Source organism: Stigmatopora argus, chromosome 14, assembly GCF_051989625.1.
Source record: "Stigmatopora argus isolate UIUO_Sarg chromosome 14, RoL_Sarg_1.0, whole genome shotgun sequence".
Classification (NCBI taxonomy): domain Eukaryota; kingdom Metazoa; phylum Chordata; class Actinopteri; order Syngnathiformes; family Syngnathidae; genus Stigmatopora; species Stigmatopora argus.
The window spans coordinates 13942990-13963783 of NC_135400.1; the positions used below are offsets into that span (position 1 = coordinate 13942990).

Below are 20794 nucleotides of genomic sequence, written 5' to 3' on the forward strand. Positions count from 1 at the left end.
CTGCTTTTGCCATAGTTCACAAATGCCGACTTCTTCCGCGCATGCGCACGTTTCAATGTTCGTTGAATTTGTCCAACGCTACTTCCTGGTCCTGTTAATGTGTAAGTTTGCAATGTTTTCGTAAATGTTTGACAGCTTACCAACTATTTACTCTCAAGACAGACGGATAAAAGTTCTTGTCAGTGATCGCTTTGTGCGCTTAGACGGGAAGAGGCTGTCAAAATGTCCACCAATGGAGCATTGCCGGTCGGCATCTTATCATATGAGACTCTGGTTCACGCTTTGGCAGGTGCAATGGTCAGTAAACTAATGATAAGTACGATAAAAACAAAAAAAATCACGTGTTTATCTGTGTATTTTTACTATGATAGTAAACTGGACTAGGTTTAGGCGAATGTCGGTCAGCCATGATGTCATTTCAGGGCAGCGTGACAGCAATGACCACCTTCTTCCCTTTGGACACAGCTAAAAGTCGACTTCAGGGTGAGTTTCCTATGATCCTATTGTCTTAATAATGAAATGTATGTAAAAATAGTTGCTATTTTCAGTTGACGAGCGAAGGAAGTCCAAATCCACGCCTGTCATCTTGGCTGAGATAGCCCAGGAAGAGGGCATGTAAGTATGGTTTTGTGTTTTGTTGATTTGTTGGAAGTCAGTTGACCAACATTTTTTTTCCTGGCGACCCATCCTCGCAGGCTGGCTTTGTACCGAGGCTGGTTCCCGGTCATCTCCAGCCTCTGCTGCTCCAACTTTGTCTACTTCTACACCTTCAACACACTGAAGAGGCTGACGCCCACCCAGCCACAGCGCTCGAGACTCGGCGTAGACCTGCTCATAGGCATCGTGTCAGGTGAAACACGACGGTCGACGTCCCCCTCATCACTGTAAACCGTTTTTTTTCTGACCCTTGTTTAGGTGCGGTCAATGTGATCCTCACCACTCCCATGTGGGTTGTGAACACTCGTCTGAAGCTCCAGGGGGCCAAATTCAGAAATGAGGACCTCCATCAGACTCAGTACAAGGGCATTTTTGGTGCGTTTATCTGAAAAAGATATATTTTTTGATGGGTTACCTGATGGCGGATATCCTTCTTCAGATGCATTCTCCCAGATCATAGCCAATGAGGGGGTAGGAACGCTGTGGAACGGCACTCTGCCCTCGCTCATCCTCGTCCTCAACCCGGCTTTGCAGTTCATGTTCTACGAGTACATGAAGAGGAGGGCAGGGAAAGGCGGCAAAAAGGTGAAAAGATAATGGACTATCACAGTGCCATAAATATGAGTGAAGCACTCGAAAATAATGCACCCATGCTGTGTAATATCTACTTTTTGGGTCAAGTTTCCAAAAGCTGGTCCCTCTACTTACGATAACGACAGAGATCCAATTATAGTAACGTCCAATCATTGTCCCACTGTGATTGTCAAAGAGTTGTTCACTAGAGGAAAAATTATATTGGTGCAGCACTAGTACTGCTATATGAACTTAATAAACAATCAACTGCACTGTGCTGTCGCGCATCACAGACTGTCAAATGTCCAGAATTATGAAAATGTAACCAAAATCATTAAGTGCCATTATAATCCTTTTTTTAGATATCATCTGCAGAAATCTTCCTCATTGGGGCTGTTGCCAAAGCCATTGCAACAACTGCCACTTATCCTCTGCAGACTGTTCAAGCCATCCTCAGGGTAAGTAGAGTGGAAATGGGTGCAGTTCTTTTTTTAACCGGGAGAGGCGCAATTGAGTGATCCGAACAACAATCCATGTTACGAAGCCAGCGGAATCGCTTCTCTTTAACAACATGTTTATGTTAGCCAAAGCTGTCGGCACCACACTTTTTGATGAGAGCCTGATAATAATTAAATGAGTTAGATATTTATTTTAAAAAAGTGAATATTTCCCTAAAAGGGTGCTGAGAACCACTGCTCGACACGATTGACGATCAAAAGTTGTCCATTTATTTTGTAATCGATTCGTTGTCAATAAGTCGATCGCCCGTGGCGGCCATAGTTTAATAAGCGGTTTATGAAAAGTGATATAAATATATAATGATAATAATATAATAATAATAAAATACAAACGTACCAATTGTTAAAACCTTACTGTGTCCTTTCCTCTCAGTTTGGCCAATACAAAGGCGAGGGGGGACTGACGGGAAGTCTGGTAAACATTTTCACCTTGCTGATGGACCGAATTAAGTAAGCGCTCGAAAAAGACACCCAGGCGTCGCGTCGCATCGTCCCTTCACCCATTTTGATTCGACGAGTCGTTGATTAACAACGCGTGTTCTATTTGCAGAAAGCACGGCGTCCTCGGCCTGTACAAAGGCCTGGAGGCTAAACTGCTCCAGACGGTGCTGACGGCCGCCCTCATGTTCGTCGTGTACGAGAAGATCACCGCCGCCACCTTTAAGGTCATGGGCCTGAATAAGAAGCGAATGTAGTCGGTGGCTTTTCGTTCGTTGTAAAAACGAGCGCGTCTCGGTAAACTCTCTGAGAGACGGGAATTCACCGTATCGTAAAAAAGGAGAGGGCAAAAAGTATGGTTCATGTGCTAAACTTAATTTAAAAGTACATTACAAAAACTAACAGTAATTTTCCTCTTATGGGGCCTCTACTGAAGCATTCCTCATCAAGTTGACTGTTCATCTTAATAGATTTGATCGCAACATTTAAAAGCGGCCAGTGATCGTTCTAACCAGTTTAATGTCAGCGTGACTTTTTTTTTTTTACCTCTTTAACAGCACAAAGTGCCTGTGGTGTACATATTACACCAAACATTTTGCATCACTTGGGTGCAACGTTTACATGAAAATAACTTGTGATGCAGTTCTTACTTGAACCTTTTATTCCCCTTTCGAACACACTGTATATTGTACTAAATCTTCTAAGTCGGTTTGTACTGTAATTGTCATAACAAAAGAGGGTTAAATAAAAACAAATACAAATCATTTTCAGTCAGACTTAATGTTTATTACAAAGCTTGCAAGCAGGATAACATACAAATATGTTAAGCAGGATAACATACAAATATGTTAAGATAACTCACCGGAACTATCAAAACACTGTCTTTCTTTTAAGACTGGGAAGGAATTGCGCCATTTTTGTTCATTTTATAAAACATGCTAGATCACTAGATTCTGTATAAAAGTCAAAGGTCGACCTAAGACGGATCTTCTTTTGCATTGCTAATCCTGCGCTGCAGTGTGAAAGTTGGTTGGCATTTTTTCTTGTTGAATGGATGTTTAAAAAAAAAAAAAAAGTATTTGTTGCGCTTCCAGTAAACTCGGGTGAGACCATTTATCCCATTTTGTCCTGGTACCAGTTTGGCAAAAAGGAATGAGGAGAGTCTCGGTGGACAGAGTAGGTCACGTCACCGTACGGGTTCCTGCAGAACAGATACACCACACTGGAAAACACACGAAAAAATGGAATGTTAACAGGCTTCAGAGATCGAACTAGACTTTAAAACTCACTTGGGATTGTCTTCAGTCACCACTCGCTTGACGAAAGACAGAAATTCGCTGCAGAAGTTCATGCAGACGGTCGGCCTCCAAGAGTTGTCTTTGTCTTCGGCCTGTTTAAAAAAACATTAGTTGCTGTCCGTTTTTATGTTACGTAGCGGGTAAACAATCCGTACCGTAACGAGCTGTGGAATCTCGGCGAGGTGAAAGGTCTTCACGGAGACCACCACTCCCTTGTTGTCCCGGAAACCTGCTACTATGCGAGGGACTCCGGAGAGGAAAGACTGGGCCCACCACTTGGGCAGCTTAAACCTGATGGAAAAAAACCCAAACAAAAATACAATATTCCCATTTTCCGTCAGTTCGTATGCGCTTCTCTTCTCCAGCACCTGTGAAAGTTGCTCCGCTGTTTGGGGGTACAAATCTCCGCAGACGTCTTGAGCTCCACATAGCACGCGGGGGGAGCCGGAGCATGCGGATCTTTGTCCCGGCAGTCCACCTCGCCCGAGAACAGAAGCCTGTGATCCGAGAGACGTGTTTGGATGACGGTGAAGAAGCCCTCGTTGATGTTGACCTCGCCGGTTGAATCGGGGTCGCCGTCTATCGTGTCTTTGAGGGGAACGCGTAGTAAGTTTTTTCAATGAGAGTCGCGTGACCGGACCACACAAAAACTTACGTACCCGCACACATGTACTGCTCAAACTTGTGACCACAGTAAACCATCTCATGGTGCCACCCCGTGCATTTTTCTCGATCCTGGCGGGCGGCGTCCGTCTCCACTTCGCTGATGTAAAGGATTCCCTTGAACTTGGTGACGGCCAGCAACCAGCCCCCTGGCTTATCGTACGGCGTGGTCAGTAGTTTGGTCAAATGGCCTCGAACCGTCACAAAATCCACATCCAAAACTCTGCCGGGGAAAGACCACCCACACTTATAATATTTGTTTTCTTTCAGGATATTCTCCGATCAAATTAAACTTGAAGAAAGCAGACGGAGATATCGAATGGTGAGTCCGTTTTCAACTCAACTGTCTGTTTGCCAAAATCCAGCGGAGGATGTGGTCTAGCTTTTCATCCACGCTGTCGTCCCACTTTATGTAACGCTCTGGGTATCCGTCCCGCAGGTCGAAATTTGGGTGTTCATCGGGTTCGGCGTAGTACCTCATCTGACTGCTGTCGTTTAAGAACCTGCGCTTGGAGTCAAGGGAAAAGAAACCGACTTCCTTGGGCGGGTTGTGCGAGGGGGTTTCTCCTTGGTAATGCTCCTCTCTGGTGCTCAAAGTCTCTGGGAGGCGGTTCATGGTTGCCTGATGGGAAGAGGATGCTGATTTTGCAAAGAAAAAGTGATTGTCAACATTAAATCAATGTAAGTATTTCTAATGTTTATGTTAACCCAAAGATGCGATCTAATGTGTCAATATTAAAAAAAAAATGCTCAGAGTAAACAGTTAAACCTGCTATGGCATTTAATAAATCAATAAGGCAGTTGCGCAAATACTACTTATATATGCACGTATCAAGTTAACTATATTGCACATAATTATTATTAGATTTATCAAAATCAGTGGGGATTGTTTTTAGCCTACTTACCTCAAATCAAACACGAACCCAGAATGCTAAACTGGTAGCATTTTTCTCACAAGAAACAGGCTAACTACTGTTTAGGTTGGCTGTAGCTCAGCTTCGTTTATGTTACAAACAGCCGCGTTCGCTTTGTTTAATGGTCTTGCTGTTTCAAAATCTATACATGTATCTATTCAAATCTAAATGATAGCCATTTCATAATCCGATCCGTTCTACTTGTTATATTCGTAAGAACCATAACATCAGGACGTGCAGGTAACACGTTGAACAAAAGGGGCAGTATTTCCAACTACCGTGGTACCTCGACATACGATCTTAATCCGTTCCGGGACTGAGATCGTATGTCGAGCTTTTCGTAACTCGAGCGAACGTTTCCCATTGAAATGAATTTTTAAAAAAAAGTAATTCGTTCCAACCCTCTGAAAAAACATCAAAAAACAGTTATTGGATTGGAAAAAAATGTTTGATTTCTTCTAATTCGCCATCTATTAACAAAGTAACACATAACTAGTGGTTTAATACTATTAATTGGTGTCCCCACCTCTCTTCCTCCATTACACTGAGCACTGGCTCCCCTCAAGGCTGTGTACTGAGTCCTCTTCTGTACTCCCTATACACATACGACTGTACACTAACCCACCAGTCTAACTCAATCATCAAATTTGCTGATGACACCATTGTGGTCGGACTTATCTCAGGAGGGGATGAGTCGGCCTACAGAGATGAGGTCAACAAACTGTCTTTGTGGTGCACGGTGAACAATCTCACACTGAATACCACGAAAACTAAAGAAATAATCCTGGACTTTAGCAAACAGCACAGATCTGGCCCCACTCCTCATAAATGGAGTATGTGTAGACAGGGTCCAGTCCTTTAAATTCCTGGGGGTCCACGTCACGGATAAGCTCTCCTGGTCTACAAACACCACGGCAGTAGTGAAGAAGGCCCAGAAACAACTCAATTTCCTCAGGGTACTCAGGAGGAACAACTTGAACACCAAGCTTCTGGTAACCTTCTATAGAAGCACTGTGGAGAGCATCCTGGCATACTGCATCACTGTGTGGTACGCTGGAAGCACGGCAGCAGACAAAAAGGCCATGCAGAAAGTGATTACACTGCCCAGAGGATCGTCGGCTGCTCTCTGCCCTCACTGGAAGACATTGCCAGCCCTCGTTACCTCAGCAGGGCCAGGAACATCATCGGGGACCCATACCACCCTGGTCAAAATCTGTTCCAGCTGCTGCCCTCTGGCAGACGCTATAGGTCCCACAAAGTACGGATAAATAGGCTTAAGGACAGTTTTTCCCCCACATCCATCAGAACTCTAAACTTGCGGTAACACAACACACAATCCCTTCAGTGTAATAACTTCGGGGTGAGGTAATATGAAAAGATGTTTGGGTGGCTATCTGCCTCTAATTTCTAATTTTGTTTTAAGCTTTTTACCTTTGTTTTCCGGGTTAGTGGTTTGCCACGCCTCCACCCTCACGTTCGCTATCGATGGGCTGTTTGCTGTTGTACGTATTCCCTTCAAAATATTCCGAAAATGATGCACACAGATGTCCTCACAATAGGATAACACACGATGACTTGCCAACGAGAAGTACTAGTCTTGAACTAACGCTCGATCTGCCAACGGGAGCTTAAAGGGTAGGGCGAAAACAGGAAATCAATAGCCTACCTACGTGTGGAATGTGGGTGTTGAAGCTTTATTCCGAGAAAGGGTGCGCCCAGTGAAGCTTTATTCCGAGAAAGGGTGCGCCCAGTCACTAGCTTCCTGTACCCTTTGGCGTCATCGTTGCTCACCCTCAAGCTAAATTGTCATCACAGTTATTCCCGTCTCTTCGTCGGCAGCAGCCTGGTGACAAATATAGCCAATATATAGTCAATAAAATGATTAAAAGTGACTCCTTCTCCGTCCCGTTCGACCGGTGAAAAACTTTTCTCTGAGATTCGCTCTCGTGTCGAGTTTTTTTGCGAAAACAGGAAATGCAATAGCCTACCTACGTATGGAATGTGGGTATTGAAGCTAGGATAACACACGACGACTAAATAACTCGTGATGCTGTTCTTACTTGAACCTTTTATTCCCCTTTCGAACACACTGTATATCAGGGGTCCCCAAACTTTTTCCTGTGAGGGCCACATAACTTTTCCCTTCTCTGATGGGGGGCGGGTGTCAGTTTGTAACAGAAAAAGTGTGACGATCGTAGGGGAGCTTAATTTTTTTTTATTGTTTTCCAGAAAGCCACACATAACCAAATAACCCTTTCCAGGTTCTTTACAGAAAAAAGTCAGAAAACAAATAATAACACTATTAATGAAATAAATAATAACTAAATAACCCTCTCTGAGTTCTTCACATAAAAAACAGGAACTAAATAACACTATTTATGAAATAAATAAGAACTAAATAACTCTCTCTGGGTTCTTCATAGAAAAAAAGCCATGAACATTAACTTTCTGTTGTGCCATGCACAATCTTAACAGATAAAAGTTCAGCTCGGTTGTCAGAGCAGAATCTCTCTGACACATATGAGCAGTCTCCTAAAGTTCTTGTGTTTCTTCCTTATAATCCTTTTGTTCCAATAGGCTTGTAGACACCGCTGTTTGCAGCTCTCTCATCAACTTCCCTGTGAAAACCACAAAGGAAGCAGGTTGAGAAGCTGAACTAAGTGAAACCGCACCTACACAGCACAATACATTTCACTACCAGTATGGTTGTAAAGATGGATTTTATCCCAGTAGATTTTATTATGATTATATTTGTTTATGCTCAGAATGACTCATTCAAGTCAGAAAAGTGAGCTTACCTATGTCTGTTCATCAGTGTGAACTGTGGGCCTGCATCTGGCTGGTGAGAAGTTGAATATTAGGTTCCATTCTAGTTACAGCCAGTCTCAAGCACTGATGCAAATGTTCATCTGTCAATCTTGATCTCATCGGAGTTTTCAGCAGTTTCATGCGAGAAAAGGTTTTCTCGCAGATATACGTGCTGCCAAAAACTGAGGACATTTTCATTGCATGTTTTTTTATGTTTGGATATGTGTCGTTTGGGAGGGAGGCATAGAAGTCAATGAGACTGTTGAGCTTGAATGCGTCTTTCAGAACATCACAGTTCTGTAACTCAGCCAACTCAAACTGATATGAAGGCTGGGCTTCATCAATGTCGGCAACAAAGGGGTTCTGAAAAAGACGGATTTCTTTTGCATGAACATGTAGTTCAGTGAATCGCACACCGAACTCCGCCTTCAGCATTTCCAGTGCTTCCACGCACTTTTCAGCTGGGAACGGGACCGCTGGGTTCTCTGTCGACAGGTTTTGGGTAGCGGGAAGATGGACAAAGTTGCGCTTTTTTACTTGTTCCAAAAGCAGCGCTAATTTCACCTCAAATGCTTTTATGTGTGAATACATGTCGCAAATGAGTTTCCCTTCGCCTTGTAGCTGCAAGTTAAGGCGGTTAAGTATTTCTGTCACGTCTGTTAAAAATGCGAGGTGCCATTTCCATTCTGGGTTGATCAGCTCTGGGACCGTTTTGTCTTTTAAATGAAGAAATGCGTTAATTTCGGGTAGAAGCTCGTAATTACGCCTCAAAACTCTGCCCCGGCTCAGCCATCGGACCTCTGTGTAGTACAGCACATCTCCGTGCGTAGACTCCAGTTCAGACAGGAATTCTTGGAACTGCCTGTGTTTAAGTCCCTTTGCCCTGATGAAGTTTATGCAAGACACCACAACCTTCATTACAGAATCCCACGTCAACACTTTGCAGCACAGTGCTTGCTGGTGAATTAGGCAGTGGACTCGTAGCGGGGCGGTGAGACCCCTTTTTTCCAACTCACGGTTCATGCGTCCTATTAAACCGCGAGTTTCGCCCACCATGCTAGGAGCCCCGTCAGTCGTGATGCTAGCCAGCTTTGACCAGTCCAGGTCCAACTTCTCCATGGTTTGGCACACTTTGTCAAAAATATCCTCTCCCGTTGTGGTCCCTTTGAGACTTTGGAGGGCTGCCAGATCCTCGCATATCTCAAAGTTTGCGCTAACTCCACGAATAAAAATGAGCAGTTGCGCTGTGTCTTGCACGTCCGTGCTTTCATCCAGTGCTAATGAAAAAAAGTCAAATTCTTTCATCTTCTGCTGCAGCTGGGCATAGACATTACTCCCGATTTCTTCAACGCGTCTGGTGATTGTACTCGCCGACAGACTTACGGCATTAAATGCATCTTTCTTCTCGGGACACACTTCCTCCACGACAACATCCATACATTTCTTAAAAAACTCTCCGTCAGTGAAAGGCTTACCGTTGCTTGCTATCAGTTTAGCAACCCGAAAGCTGGCCCGAACGGATGCCAGGTTCAGCTGAGCTTGGCGTAGAAATGTAGTCTGCTGAGATAATAGTCCAACTTTTAGCTTTGAGAGTTTGTCTGCTCGTATTTGGCCTTGCACGCTATCGTACTTGTCCTTGTGACGGGATTCGTAGTGCCGGCGAAGATTGTATTCTTTGAATACTGCGACCGTCTCTTGACAGATGAGACAAATAGCCTTTTCTTTGCATTGAACAAAAAAAATAATCGTTTGTCCACTGCAGGTTAAATACCCTGCATTCTGAATCAATTTTTCTCTTAACTAACCTTTTTGCCATTATTCCGTTCTCAAACAGGTTCAGGTTGCAGTTTTTATATGCTTGAATAGCATCGCAATAGCGATGGTACCAGGGCTCCGCCCTCACCTGCAATCGTCCAGATGTCTCGCTAACACTCTGCTCACGCATGCAACGGTGGAATGCCCGCATGCATCAAAGGCAAACACTCTCCCCGCGCGTGTCACCAAAGGAGCAATGCGAAGGCCCACTTCACTGGGATGATTTGTGGGCTCAGCAGGGGTGCAATGAACCAAACACAAGATTAAAACGTCCCAGTCTTCGAGGCCAAATAGGAAAATAAATCCGATAGCGTCTCTGGTATTGTTCAGAGGGCCGGTCCAAATGTGCCTGCGGGCTGCATCCCAAAAAACAAAAACAAAAACAAAAAAAACCAAATAACGATAGCGTCTCTGGTATTGTTCAGAGGGCCGGTCCAAATGTGCCGGCGGGCCGTATCCGGCCCGCGGGCCGTAGTTTGGTGACCCCTGCTGTATATTGTACTAAATCTTCTAAGTCGGGTTGTACTGTAATTGTCATAATAAAAGTGGGTTAAATAAAAACAAATACAAATCATTTTCAGTCAGACTTAATGTTTATTACAAAGCTTGCAAGCAGGATAACATACAAATATGTTAAGCAGGATAACATACAAATATGTTAAGATAACTCACCGGAACTATCAAAACACTGTCTTTCTTTTAAGACTGGGAAGGAATTGCGCCATTTTTGTTCATTTTATAAAACATGCTAGATCACTAGATTCTGTATAAAAGTCAAAGGTCGACATAAGACGGATCTTCTTTTGCATTGCTAATCCTGCGCTGCAGTGTGAAAGTTGGTTATCATATTTTCTTGTTGAATGGATGTTAAAAAAAAGTCTCTTGGGGGTGAGACCATTTATCCCATTTCCTTCAAGTACCAGTTTGGCAAAAAGGAATGAGATGAGTCTCGGTGGACAGAGTAGGTCACGTCACAGCGCGGGTTCCAGCAGAACAGATACACCACACTGGAAAACACACACAAAAAATGGAATGTTGTCTGGCTTCAGAGATCGAACTAGACTTTAAAACTCACTTGGGATTGTCTTCAGTCACCACACGCTTGACGAAAGATAGGAAGTCGCTGCAGAAGTTCATGCAGACGGTCGGCCTCCAACATTTGTCTTCGGCCTGTTTAAAAAAACATCGCTTGTAGTTGTCGCCACTGTCCATTTTTATGTTACGTAGCGGGTAAACAATCCGTACCTTAATGAGCCGTGAAATCTTGGAGATGTGAAAGGTCTCCACGGAGACCACCACTCCGTCGTCGTCCCGGAAACCTGCTACTATGCGAGGGACTCCGGGGAGGAAGGACTGGGCCCACCATTTGAGCAACTTAAACCTGATGCAAAAAAAAAAAAACCCAAACAAAAATACAATTTTCCCATTTTCCGTCAGTCCGTATGTACTTCTCTTCTCCAGCACCTGTGAAAGTTGCTCCGCTGTTTGGGGGTACAAATCTCCGCAGACGTCTTGAGCTCCACATAGCACGCGGGGGGAGCCGGAGCATGCGGATCTTTGTCCCGGCAGTCCACCTCGCCCGAGAACAGAAGCCTGTGATCCGAGAGACGTGTTTGGACCACGGTGCAGAAGGCCTCGTTGGTGTTGACCTCGCCGCTTGAGTCGGGGACGCCGTCCATCTTGTCTTTGAGGGGAACGCGTAGTACATTTTTTCAATGAGAGTCGCGTGACCGGACCACGCAAAACGTACGTACCCGTACACGTGTACTGCTCAAACTTGTACCCCCAGTACATCATCTCCTGGTGCCTCCCCGTGCGATTTTCTCGATCCCGGCGGGCGGCGTCCGTCTCCACTTCGCTGATGTAAAGGATTCCCTTGAACCTGGTGACGGCCAGCAACCAGCCCTCCCGCGTTTCGTACGGCGTGGTCAGTAGTTTGGTCAAATGGCCTCTCCACGTCACAAAATCCACATCCAAAATTCTGCCAGGGAAAGACCACCCACACTTATAATATTTGTTTTCTTTCAGGATATTCTCTGATCAAATTAAGCTTGAAGATAGCGGACGGAGATATCGAATGGTGAATTCGTTTTCAACTCCCACCTCTACTTACGATGAAGATGACTTGTCTGCCTTCCGCGTGAGTTTTTGTCTGTTTGCCAAAATCCAGCGGAGGATGTGGTCCAGCTTTTCCTTCACGCTGTCGTCCCTCTTTATGAAACGGTCTCTGTAACCGTCCCGCAGGTCGAAATGGGGGCTTTTAGCGGGTTCCGCGTAGTACCTCATCTGCCTGCTGTCGTTGAAGAACCTGCGCTGGGAGTCGAGGGAAAAGAAACCGACTTCCACGGGCTGCTTGTACAAAGGGAAGTCTCTTTCGTAAAGCTCCTTTCTGGTGCTCAAAGTCTGAGAGTTGGGTGCTTTTTGGTGAGTTGACGACTCGGAGACGTGACGGTCTGATTTGGAAAATTTACGGCTCCTCTCGTTTTGTTCGCTATCATCTCTCCATCTTTTGAATGTTTGCCGCTGGTGCTGGAAGCTGGAATTGTGCGGGTGTCGCTGGTTCATGGTTGCCTGATGGGAAGAGGATGCTGATTTTGCAAAGAAAAAGTGATTGTCAACATTAAATCAATGTAAGTATTTATAATGTTTATATTAACCCAAAGATGCGATCTAATGTGTCAATATTTTAAAAAATGCTTAGAGTAAAGAGTTAAAGCTGCTATGGCATTTAATAAATCAATAAGGCAGTTGCGCAAATACTACTTATATATGCACTTATCAAGTTCACTATGATGCACATAATTAGTATTAGATTTGTTAAGATCAGTGGGGATTGTTTTTAGGCTACTTACCTCAAATCAAACACGAACCCAGAATGCTAAACTGGTAGCATTCTTCTCATAAGAAACAGGCTAACTACTGTTTAGCTTAGCTGTAGCTCAGCTTCGTTTTAGTTACAAACAGCCGCGTTCGCTTTGTTTAATGGTCTTGCTGTTTCAAAATCTATACATATATCTATTCAAATCCAAATGATAGCCATTTCATAATCCGATGCGTTCTACTTGTTATATTCGTAAGAACCATAACATAGGGACATGCAGGTAACACGTTGAACAAAAGGGGGCAGTATTTCCAACTATGTTACTGGAGTCTTAGTCAAATAAGAACCGGTGCAAGTAAAAATGCGGATGTCATTACGACTGTAACCAAAGGAGGGCAGTATTGCCATTGAGTCTTATTAATAAGAGAAGAAGAATAGTGGAGCAATCATTTATATCACATATATATAGAGCTAGATGCGAAAATAAATCAGAGTTGCCGGCGTGAATAACAAATGTAAGGCGGGTGACTGCCACTGGCACAAAATGGCCGACTAGTGCGGACGGTCGCCCTAATTGACTGACAGCACGCATATCGCATCTATTTTACTCTCAATTTCGCAATGTCGAAACTAAGAAGCTAAGAAGCTAACGCATTTGACGCGTTCGTCACCCGAAATTATGTGTATGCGTGTAGTTTTACACCTAACAGAATTCAAGGTAATGCTCTTCAACCTATATAAGTTAATAATATTGGGTCACAATTCAAATTTTGCAATGTATTTCTAATACGTATATGATACGCGCGATAATGTGAATGAAACTAGCCACTGTGGAACAAATTAGGCATTTACACAAACCGTAATGAATGATTGCCATCCTTACCCTAGTTGTTATTTTAAATACATAATTTAAATATGTCTAGTTGGGGTGGTTGACCGCCACAATATGTCTCTGGTATCATGGAACCAAAGTGTAAAAATATTGAATAGCGTTTTCTTCTTTTCAGGTATGAGCAGGAAACGAGCTCTAATTTCCGACATTTTCAAGGTACAGAAAAGACGACCTGGTGCTGAGAAGTTTGGTGACAAGAGTGATGGAGGTGAGTGTCATTGTTTCATACATGGCTGTAGCTCAATTACTAGGTAGAAATAAAGTATAAACCGAAATTCTATCAACCCTGAAAGGTTCGACTGACATCCGAGCAAGCCTGGAGTACCTCATGACACTGTTTCCCAGAAAGCTCTTCAATGACCAATTGCCTCAAATTGTACTGAAGCACCAACTCTACAGCATTCATCATGACAAAACTCTGGTGGACAAGGAAGTGGTGAGATGAATGAAGATATTTGGATTCTATTGGAGAGTGTAACAAACAAATAGATGCCTTTATGCGGTCCCTGATTGTCTAATCAAAACACTTGCAGAATAAACTACGCGAGGATGGAGAGCTGCTCATGGTCCAACTCGGTTTTGACCTCGAGGCATTTGGCCTGGTTTTCACGTCCGACTACAAGGCCAAAGTGTCGGCCGGAGAGGAGGGCAGAGACACCCAAAGGACTGTAGACAAGTTCTTGGACAAGGTTTTGTCGCCTTGCACTGATCTGAGCTTCAACAAAGAACAGATGATCAAGAAATTCCTCTTCATGGACTCCGAAATCACGTACGTCGAGTCAAATCTGTCTGTTGAAACTACAAACGACCCCTTGTTGTGTAGTGGTTCACATGGCGAGATTGACATTGACATCAATGTTTTTGCTTGCCGTTCAGGCAGCTGGTGAAGGCAGGCGTCCTGACGGTAAGGGACGCCGGCAGCTGGTGGCTCTCCATTCCCAACTCTGGCAGATTCACTAAGTACTTCATACAAGGTGCGTATTTAGGTTTAAAAAGACTACCTCAAGGTGGTAGAAAAGCGAGTAGAAAACACTCGGTGAAAGGGTTGAAATTTTGTTCTAATGACAGAATGTTTTCCCACAATTCCCTCGCCTTTCAGGTCGGAAGGGCGTACTGGGCATGGTGAAAAAGTCTCGCTACGGCGAAGTGTTACAGGCCGAGCTGGAAGGACGGCGGACCACGTCGCAAGTGAAATATCACATCAAGTATCACATCCACGATCTTGTCGGTGCTGGGCTGGTAGACAGGTAAATACATCAGCACGTACTTGCAGTGCATGTCTAGTTTAAATTTAAAAGTGTATTTAAATTGTTCATATTTTAGTTACAAGTTAAATGTGTGCAAAACTACTAGTTTCACGGATGCCAAACTTTGTAGACACTGTAGGATATGCAGATTTTTCTAATTTGAGTTATGAGATCAAGTTGAATATTCTATAAATATCTAAATAGACACACTTGATATTTAAAAAAACATTCTGAATCAGGAAAGTTTTTTTTTAAGTTTATAGCTATCTGATGGTGATTTTTGTTGTTTTTCTGTTACTTAATGGATTTCTAAACATTTTCTTTTAAGTTTTATCAGTCGGAACCATGAAATTCCTAAATTTTAAGGGTTTCACAGCTATAAAAAACATTTATATATACGTATATAAATGACTTTACTAACTTATATTCATTTACCCGTTTTCTTTTCAGAATACCAACAACTTCGGGGACTTTATTGCGATATGTTGACTCCTGAATTATTGAAGATAGCAGATAAGATGCTGGCTTGTCAAAGTATGGTATTGTATATTTATTCACAAAAGGCCTTATAACAAACAATATAGTGGATTTATTAAATACACTTGATGTACTCAACCTTACCAGGTTGTTGCATTATAAATTTCTCGTGGAATTTTTTTTGTACTGTTCATTGGACAGTCATGCTACCTAAAAAGTAAAAATTGACAAAAACTGGATGTTACGTTTATGTATTTGTTTTTACTCATAGTTCGCAGTTGTAATAAGTATGACAAATGCAATGGCTTCAATTTTATTTGAATTTATTGGCATTTTCAAAAGGGAAAAAAAGTGACAATAGCATCGTATCTGTAAAACTTAAGAGTTACAAGGACATTGTCTTGAGCTAAAGCACATCTTAATGTCTGAATTCCAAACATAATGAGCAATGTATTCTCGAACCCTTTGTACTGTAGTCATTTAAATACATTTTGTAACGAGGCGAACAAAATAAACAAAATGCGATCTGAATCTTAACCCTTTTCAGTATACGTCGCACATACATGCCATCAGCGTCAATACACAAAGATAGGGAGGTTAAGTTAGCGTTAGCTGTAAAAGACAAACGAAACAAAAAAAGCATTTTCATAGTGTTAGTCCAACAATACAGTGAGTGAAGTGTAAGATACAAAAAAAAAAGGTCAAATCACATGATTATAACAAAGCGGAGTACAATTTCTACTACACCACAACTGACAGTAGCTTTTTTACTGACTTTGGCCAGTAGTAATGCAGTGGCGCCATTGTCGGCGATAGACGTCCAATCCATTTTGACAGCGAGGGCTGGCAGCGATCATACGCTGTCTATCACTGTCAATGGCAGCCAATGATAATAAGTTGGGGGGGAAAATGCCCGAGTCGCATTGAAGATGCCGTTGTTCCCCGTCACCAACAGTTCAAAAATCTACTTTGCGAGTGGTTAATAGCACTGTTGGTGTTTAAAAAAAAATTAAAAAGTAACCGCTGGTGAAATATTTGCAAACGATCGATTGTGGGAGCACGGATAAAAAAAATAGGCGAATGCGTTAGGGTGGATTTGGCAACATGACTCCCACTGTAAAGAACTGTAAACAAAATGAAAGCGAGGTGGATTGAATGAATATAAGGCCTCATGAAGTTGGACATTTTCACTTGTCATGTTACAATCCTCTCAATCTTGATTCGGGGGGGTTGGGTCGCTAGAACCGCCGCTATTTAGGGAAAGCCGAGTATGTAGTTGTTGTTGTTGTTGTGTGGCTTAACGCTCCTGACGCAAAGAGGAAGCATGCACTTTAGAGGAGGCTGCATTTCTTGCCCTTCTTTCTGACAGGTGGGGGGCACAGGACGGCGCGGATGGCTTCGTCGAATACCGTTTTAAGGCCGCGCTGGGTCAAGGCGGAGCACTCCAGGTATTTCACAGAAGCTGTTTGAAAGAAAGTCACTTTAATCCACGCCGACTGCTCCGGTATGGAGAATAGGAGTGCCAAAAGTACATTAATATGCAATTAATGGTGTCATTAAATTTAGGAGTGGAGTTTTTTTATAGCAACAATCTAATTAATGTAGATTATCTTGGAGTAATGTCTCAGAGTTCATTCTTTTTCATTTGAAATGCTGAACGTGTCACTTGAGATAGTCAAGTTTCCATTTATATGCAATATTTTTCCATGATTTTGCTTTGATTTATTTAATAAGGGATAGCACATATTAATGAACATATATATGTAAGATTGTAGCCGAGGGCTAATTTCCATTTATAGTCCATTGTGTAGGTTGAAAACAAACAATCACACATACTAGACACGCACGCACGCACCCAACCCCACACACAGCAGATTTAGACAGTTCTCACCTGGTTTCACCTCTTGTTCTTCTATTTGCACAGAAAAGTAAAAAGGAATGTATTAAGAAATATTAAAATGTAATTAAAAAAAAGATAGAAGGGCTGTAAAACACGAAAAACATAAAAGCGGACAGAGCTGCCACCGGCTGCCGCATGAACGGCGCCATCATGAGGAAAGAGGAGAAAAAAAAGTTTGGATTTTATTTTGTGCGCGCCATATGATTGCTGCTGCGCGGAGAAGACGAGAGTAGTGCGCAATTTCGCACGCGCGCAGCTTAGAGAGAACATTGAGTGTCATTTTAGGGTAATTGTTAATTAAATGAGAAAAAAAACTAATGAATGAAAACAGAATCATATAAAGAAATACAAAAATAATGAATGACATTTATTGGCACTCCCAAGTCTCCATAGTTTGGAACCGAATGGGGGAAAAAAAATCTTACCAATCTCTTTGGCCATAGCCAGGCCTTGAGGATAAGTGATTGGGGCCAGTTTTTTCTCCCTCAGTTTATCGATGGTGTCTTTGTCATCTCTCAGATCCAACTTGGTTCCCACCAGGATGATGGGAGTGTTGGGACAATGGTGTCTCACCTCGGGGTACCACTAGGTGCGTATCAATCATGCGTTTAGCTTATGCTAGTGTCCCGTAGCGCTCCAGTTGTCAAAATATTAGAATTTTCAAAGTATTATCTATACTCCAATAAATAAAACTCACCTTGGCACGGACGTTTTCAAAAGAGGCCGGACTCACGAGCGAAAAGCAGATGAGGAACACATCCTGGCGGGCGGAAACGATAATGTCACCATAGAATTGTGTTTAGAGATGCCACAAGCAGTTATTGAATAGTCAATTTGAAAATATTTTTTTTATAGTTTTGACTGTTATGTTAAAAATGGGAAAGTCTAGAAATAGGTTAAAAAAGATTTTCTATGCATTATTTATAGCTTTGTTTGTTAAGCTGGTGTTAGTGGGAGGACAAGAAATGCTTGATGAGCCGCCAGGCTTATAAAGCACCAGGAAAATACCTGTATTACCTGATTCAATGATGACAAATTTAGTAATTGATGTTGATTAGTCAATTTGTTGTGAAAGCCCTAATTGTGGTTATGCTACAGGGATGTTCTATTTCTGTACCGTTTGAGGGTAGGAGAGTGGACGCAGTCTGTCATAGTCCTCCTGTCCCGCCGTATCCCAAAGGCCTAAATTTACCGGCTTGCCATCCACCATCACGTTGGCAGAGTAGTTGTCAAAGCTGAGGAAAAACAACAACACATGGTTAACTCATGTGAAAGATTTTGGGAAAACAAACAAGGAAACTAGAACATGTTGAATCAAACCAATGGGAAAAAAAATCCAACTATTTCCGCTCAGGAATCTTAGAAAAGATTACACTGTAACCAGTTCTACGAGCATTGTCGAGATTAGTATCTCCTCGGGCGTCGGATCCAGTAATGGGGGGGGGGACCAATTACTCACACGGTGGGGATGTACTCTCCAGGGAAGGCATTGGTGGTGTAACTGATGAGCAGGCAGGTCTTACCCACAGCTCTGTCGGAAAGAAATACACCAGCACCAATTTAGTACTTGGAAAAAGTGGCCCCTCATAAACCAAAAAAAAAAACATTCATAGCAATGAGGAAGAGTGATAACAAGGAAAGTCACATTGGCATCTGCTTTATGAAGATAAAATATTTACTGGTTATATATATTCTCAGTCAAAATGGATAGCAGGTCTTGCGATATTTGCCAATATTAATGCAACCGCATTGCAATTTTATGCGATTTGATGGTTTAAATATTTTTGTGACTTAACCATTTAAGACATCAAGTAAAAAGATTTTTATGCAGTTTCCAGGTAGCCAAGCAACTTTGGGGCAGACTGACAGAAGCGAGGCAGCCAATTAGAATCCACGTCGCCTGTCATCAGCAGCCCACTATGTAAAACCTGTGAGCCATTTTCAACGTCATCAGTTCATTGCATCCAAGTGAAGGTAAGGAGGGGAAAAAAAGGGGGAAAACACATCCATGCACGTACCGGCACCACACCCTGTACAAGAAGTTAGGCGCGTGCCCGCAGCCTCCCACGCCTTCTGACATATCTCACGCGCACGCGCACTCATTTGGAGGCCAAAGGGAAAGGAATGCCAACACAACTTACGGTGGCCACAAAGGTATTAAAATTAAAATGTTAATTAAAGGGGAGTATCCTTATCGAAACAATTTCAATTCTTCACGCTGGTGTACTTTTAGGATCGGACAACTTTCAAGTTGGAAGATCATTCAAGAGGCTTTAAACGATCGCACGTACGTTGACGTAATCGATGGGCTTTCCTCGTATGACATTTCATCAAACATCAAATGATCCCACAGAATAATAATGATTGTAATTAAGGAGGTCTAAATGTACTCACCCGTCCCCGACAACGACACACTTGATGGCCTGCATTGCGCCGCACTCGATGGAAGAATGCTAAGGTTAGCCTTGGGAGCTAGCCGACGTTAGCTCGCAAGTCTTGCCTTTGTCCGCTATGGGATCGCAGCTAAAATGTCCTGAAAACGTCCCAAGGGGCGGGCCCGTCGTTGTCAAGGAAGTGCTCTCAAGATACAGAAGGAAGTTGACAGAAGCCGCGGCGACTTATGCAGCACTTTGACGCGACTTTATCTGGGAGATTGCCTTCTTACATTCCCATGCTGTCGAAGTGGAAGCTAACGAAGCAAAACAGCGGCCACCACCCCTAAGAGGAAAAAAAAGAGAAAGGAAAAAGGGGGCGAAACACTGCCACCATACGGTATAGATGGGTTACTGAAGCGTTACGCCCACGATTTATTGTTAAAAAATAAGCACGTTCTCTTCACTGGATGATAATATACTTAAAAAAATAAAAATGCATACAAATTGGGATGTTTCATGGCATACTAAAGTTAAAAAATTAAAAAATAAATAGATTTAGTTGCGTTTTCTGTTGCAGGAAAAAAGCGGGGACGATAATGTGTAACACACGACGTCACACAAGCACGTTGTATTTGTAATAAAGATAATATATACTACCCTAGATGTTTTAAGATGCGTAAATAACCAACAGCCATCTTGCGTGATTTGTGATTTTCTCCACTAAACCACTGAATTATTGGCAGATTTCCAAACAGCTAATTTTATAAGAAATTATACTACGTGTAAATAAATCCAGGTTCTAGTATTTTGAAATCATTTTTAATGCTGTACTTCTCACAAGACGCTATAAATTGCCCGTAGACGTAACTGCAGGCGTGAATGGCTATTTGTCTCATTGTGCCCTGCTATTGCCTAGGAACCAATCGTCAAACCTCCGTGTGTCACACCGCTATCAGTCCCCCTAAATGATAACAACACTGGTCTGAGGAATCCGCAGAAAAGACGGCTGCCGGGGTGGAGCACCGCTGCCAACACAACAAGTCAAACAAAGCCTGCGTCCACGTTTCTAATCGGGGGTCATTGGGCGGCAGCAGACATGAACGGTCGCCTCCGAGGAGCCGAACCCCTCCGCGCTCACCCCACCGAGTGAGCCCCCGACTTATTGGCCTCTATGACGGGGCTGTCTCACTTAGTGCTCCGCTTCTCGGGCACCGCGGGGCGCACCTACGGGGTGTTTTCCAAAGGCCTGACCAGAACTTTGATGATCTTCTTCGATCTGGCGTGGCGATTGCGAATCAGGTTTCCGTACATCTACCTTGTCGCCTCAATGGTGTTTAATGTCAGGCTCCAGGTACGTAAAGTGGACACGAAACTAGAACCAAGAGAATGTACTTATGC

The 20794-nt window shown here is 43.1% G+C and overlaps 6 protein-coding genes and 1 long non-coding RNA gene across 16 annotated transcripts in view; 3 read left to right on the forward strand and 4 right to left on the reverse strand.

Moving 5' to 3' along the window:
* Window positions 1–2950, forward strand: slc25a17l (solute carrier family 25 member 17-like). 6 transcript variants are annotated; one of them, XM_077618680.1, is made up of 10 exons: window positions 1–101; window positions 163–297; window positions 423–483; window positions 549–615; window positions 696–850; window positions 916–1032; window positions 1097–1242; window positions 1593–1688; window positions 2122–2198; window positions 2299–2950. In XM_077618680.1, exons 2-10 carry the CDS (start codon window positions 223–225, stop codon window positions 2441–2443), a joined length of 939 nt encoding a protein of 312 aa, XP_077474806.1. In that variant the 5' UTR covers window positions 1–101; window positions 163–222; the 3' UTR covers window positions 2444–2950. The 6 variants fall into 6 exon arrangements, with proteins under 6 accessions (XP_077474806.1, XP_077474811.1, XP_077474809.1 ...); XM_077618683.1 differs by having other exon boundaries at window positions 25–101; window positions 204–297; XM_077618682.1 differs by having other exon boundaries at window positions 44–101; window positions 159–297.
* Window positions 2951–6697, reverse strand: LOC144088337 (decapping and exoribonuclease protein-like). 3 transcript variants are annotated; one of them, XM_077618678.1, is made up of 7 exons: window positions 6493–6697; window positions 4492–4786; window positions 4144–4370; window positions 3853–4072; window positions 3640–3775; window positions 3476–3576; window positions 2951–3408 (listed from the first exon to the last, which is right to left on the reverse strand). In XM_077618678.1, the coding sequence occupies exons 2-7, from the start codon at window positions 4761–4763 to the stop codon at window positions 3300–3302; spliced, it is 1065 nt and encodes a 354-aa protein (XP_077474804.1). In that variant the 5' UTR covers window positions 4764–4786; window positions 6493–6697; the 3' UTR covers window positions 2951–3299. The 3 variants fall into 3 exon arrangements, with proteins under 3 accessions (XP_077474804.1, XP_077474805.1, XP_077474803.1); XM_077618679.1 differs by having other exon boundaries at window positions 4492–6196; XM_077618677.1 differs by having other exon boundaries at window positions 4492–4769; window positions 6493–6696.
* Window positions 3197–20794, forward strand: part of LOC144088340 (winged helix repair factor 1) — a 19869-nt gene continuing 2271 nt past the window's right edge. The window contains exons 1-14 of one of the 3 annotated variants that reach the window (XM_077618687.1): window positions 3197–4090; window positions 4179–4316; window positions 4418–4469; window positions 4587–4828; window positions 11146–11611; window positions 11713–11824; window positions 11929–12108; window positions 12221–12314; window positions 13513–13605; window positions 13691–13833; window positions 13931–14166; window positions 14274–14371; window positions 14497–14644; window positions 15095–15264. In XM_077618687.1, the coding sequence (XP_077474813.1) occupies window positions 13515–13605; window positions 13691–13833; window positions 13931–14166; window positions 14274–14371; window positions 14497–14644; window positions 15095–15140 (762 nt within the window). In that variant the 5' untranslated portion in view covers window positions 3197–4090; window positions 4179–4316; window positions 4418–4469; ... (4 more) ...; window positions 12221–12314; window positions 13513–13514 and the 3' untranslated portion in view covers window positions 15141–15264. Of the gene's footprint in view, window positions 4091–4178; window positions 4317–4417; window positions 4470–4586; window positions 4829–11145; window positions 11612–11712; window positions 11825–11928; window positions 12315–12949; window positions 13224–13512; window positions 13606–13690; window positions 13834–13930; window positions 14167–14273; window positions 14372–14496; window positions 14645–15094; window positions 16570–17540; window positions 17611–18852; window positions 18996–20312; window positions 20543–20794 lie in introns of those variants that run through there. The other 2 variants (XM_077618688.1, XM_077618686.1) reach the window with 2 other exon arrangements.
* LOC144088347 (uncharacterized) lies at window positions 7257–8370 on the reverse strand. Its single transcript, XR_013304849.1, has 2 exons — window positions 7860–8370; window positions 7257–7679 (listed from the first exon to the last, which is right to left on the reverse strand). It is a non-coding gene; the product is annotated as an uncharacterized LOC144088347 (long non-coding RNA).
* dxo (decapping exoribonuclease) lies at window positions 10259–12841 on the reverse strand. The gene is made up of 7 exons (XM_077618676.1): window positions 12537–12841; window positions 11798–12272; window positions 11439–11665; window positions 11149–11368; window positions 10930–11065; window positions 10760–10854; window positions 10259–10691 (listed from the first exon to the last, which is right to left on the reverse strand). Exons 2-7 carry the CDS (start codon window positions 12247–12249, stop codon window positions 10583–10585), a joined length of 1239 nt encoding a protein of 412 aa, XP_077474802.1. The 5' UTR covers window positions 12250–12272; window positions 12537–12841; the 3' UTR covers window positions 10259–10582.
* On the reverse strand, window positions 15428–19765 carry LOC144088344 (ras-related C3 botulinum toxin substrate 1-like). Its single transcript, XM_077618696.1, has 6 exons — window positions 19416–19765; window positions 18481–18552; window positions 18139–18256; window positions 17719–17781; window positions 17447–17606; window positions 15428–16583 (listed from the first exon to the last, which is right to left on the reverse strand). The coding sequence occupies exons 1-6, from the start codon at window positions 19448–19450 to the stop codon at window positions 16453–16455; spliced, it is 579 nt and encodes a 192-aa protein (XP_077474822.1). The 5' UTR covers window positions 19451–19765; the 3' UTR covers window positions 15428–16452.
* smim10l3 (small integral membrane protein 10 like 3) overlaps window positions 20542–20794 on the forward strand; it is a 1663-nt gene continuing 1410 nt past the window's right edge. Inside the window, exon 1 of the mRNA XM_077618697.1 lies at window positions 20542–20747. Within this exon, the coding sequence (XP_077474823.1) occupies window positions 20568–20747 (180 nt within the window). The 5' untranslated portion in view covers window positions 20542–20567. The remainder of the gene's footprint in view (window positions 20748–20794) is intronic.

Excerpts from the sequence above, each read along its gene's own strand:
- LOC144088344 (XM_077618696.1), bottom strand. The coding sequence starts at position 19,450 with ATGCAGGCCATCAAGTGTGTCGTTGTCGGGGACGG. Across the intron at positions 17,782-18,138 it reads CACTCTCCTACCCTCAAACG|GATGTGTTCCTCATCTGCTT; the intron begins GTACAGAAATAG and ends TCCGCCCGCCAG. Across the intron at positions 17,607-17,718 it reads TTGAAAACGTCCGTGCCAAG|TGGTACCCCGAGGTGAGACA; the intron begins GTGAGTTTTATT and ends ATACGCACCTAG.
- LOC144088337 (XM_077618678.1), bottom strand. The coding sequence starts at position 4,763 with ATGAACCGCCTCCCAGAGACTTTGAGCACCAGAGAGGAGCATTACCAA. Across the intron at positions 4,371-4,491 it reads TGGATTTTGGCAAACAGACA|AGTTTTGGATGTGGATTTTG; the intron begins GTTGAGTTGAAA and ends TTTCCCCGGCAG. Across the intron at positions 3,776-3,852 it reads CAGCGGAGCAACTTTCACAG|GTTTAAGCTGCCCAAGTGGT; the intron begins GTGCTGGAGAAG and ends TTTTTCCATCAG.
- dxo (XM_077618676.1), bottom strand. The coding sequence starts at position 12,249 with ATGAACCAGCGACACCCGCACAATTCCAGCTTCCAGCACCAGCGGCAA. Across the intron at positions 10,855-10,929 it reads AGATTTCACGGCTCATTAAG|GCCGAAGACAAATGTTGGAG; the intron begins GTACGGATTGTT and ends TTTTTTAAACAG. Across the intron at positions 10,692-10,759 it reads GTGACTGAAGACAATCCCAA|TGTGGTGTATCTGTTCTGCT; the intron begins GTGAGTTTTAAA and ends TGTGTTTTCCAG.
- slc25a17l (XM_077618680.1), top strand. The coding sequence starts at position 223 with ATGTCCACCAATGGAGCATTGCCGGTCGGCATCTTATCATATGAGACT. Across the intron at positions 484-548 it reads AGCTAAAAGTCGACTTCAGG|TTGACGAGCGAAGGAAGTCC; the intron begins GTGAGTTTCCTA and ends TGCTATTTTCAG. Across the intron at positions 1,243-1,592 it reads CAGGGAAAGGCGGCAAAAAG|ATATCATCTGCAGAAATCTT; the intron begins GTGAAAAGATAA and ends TCCTTTTTTTAG.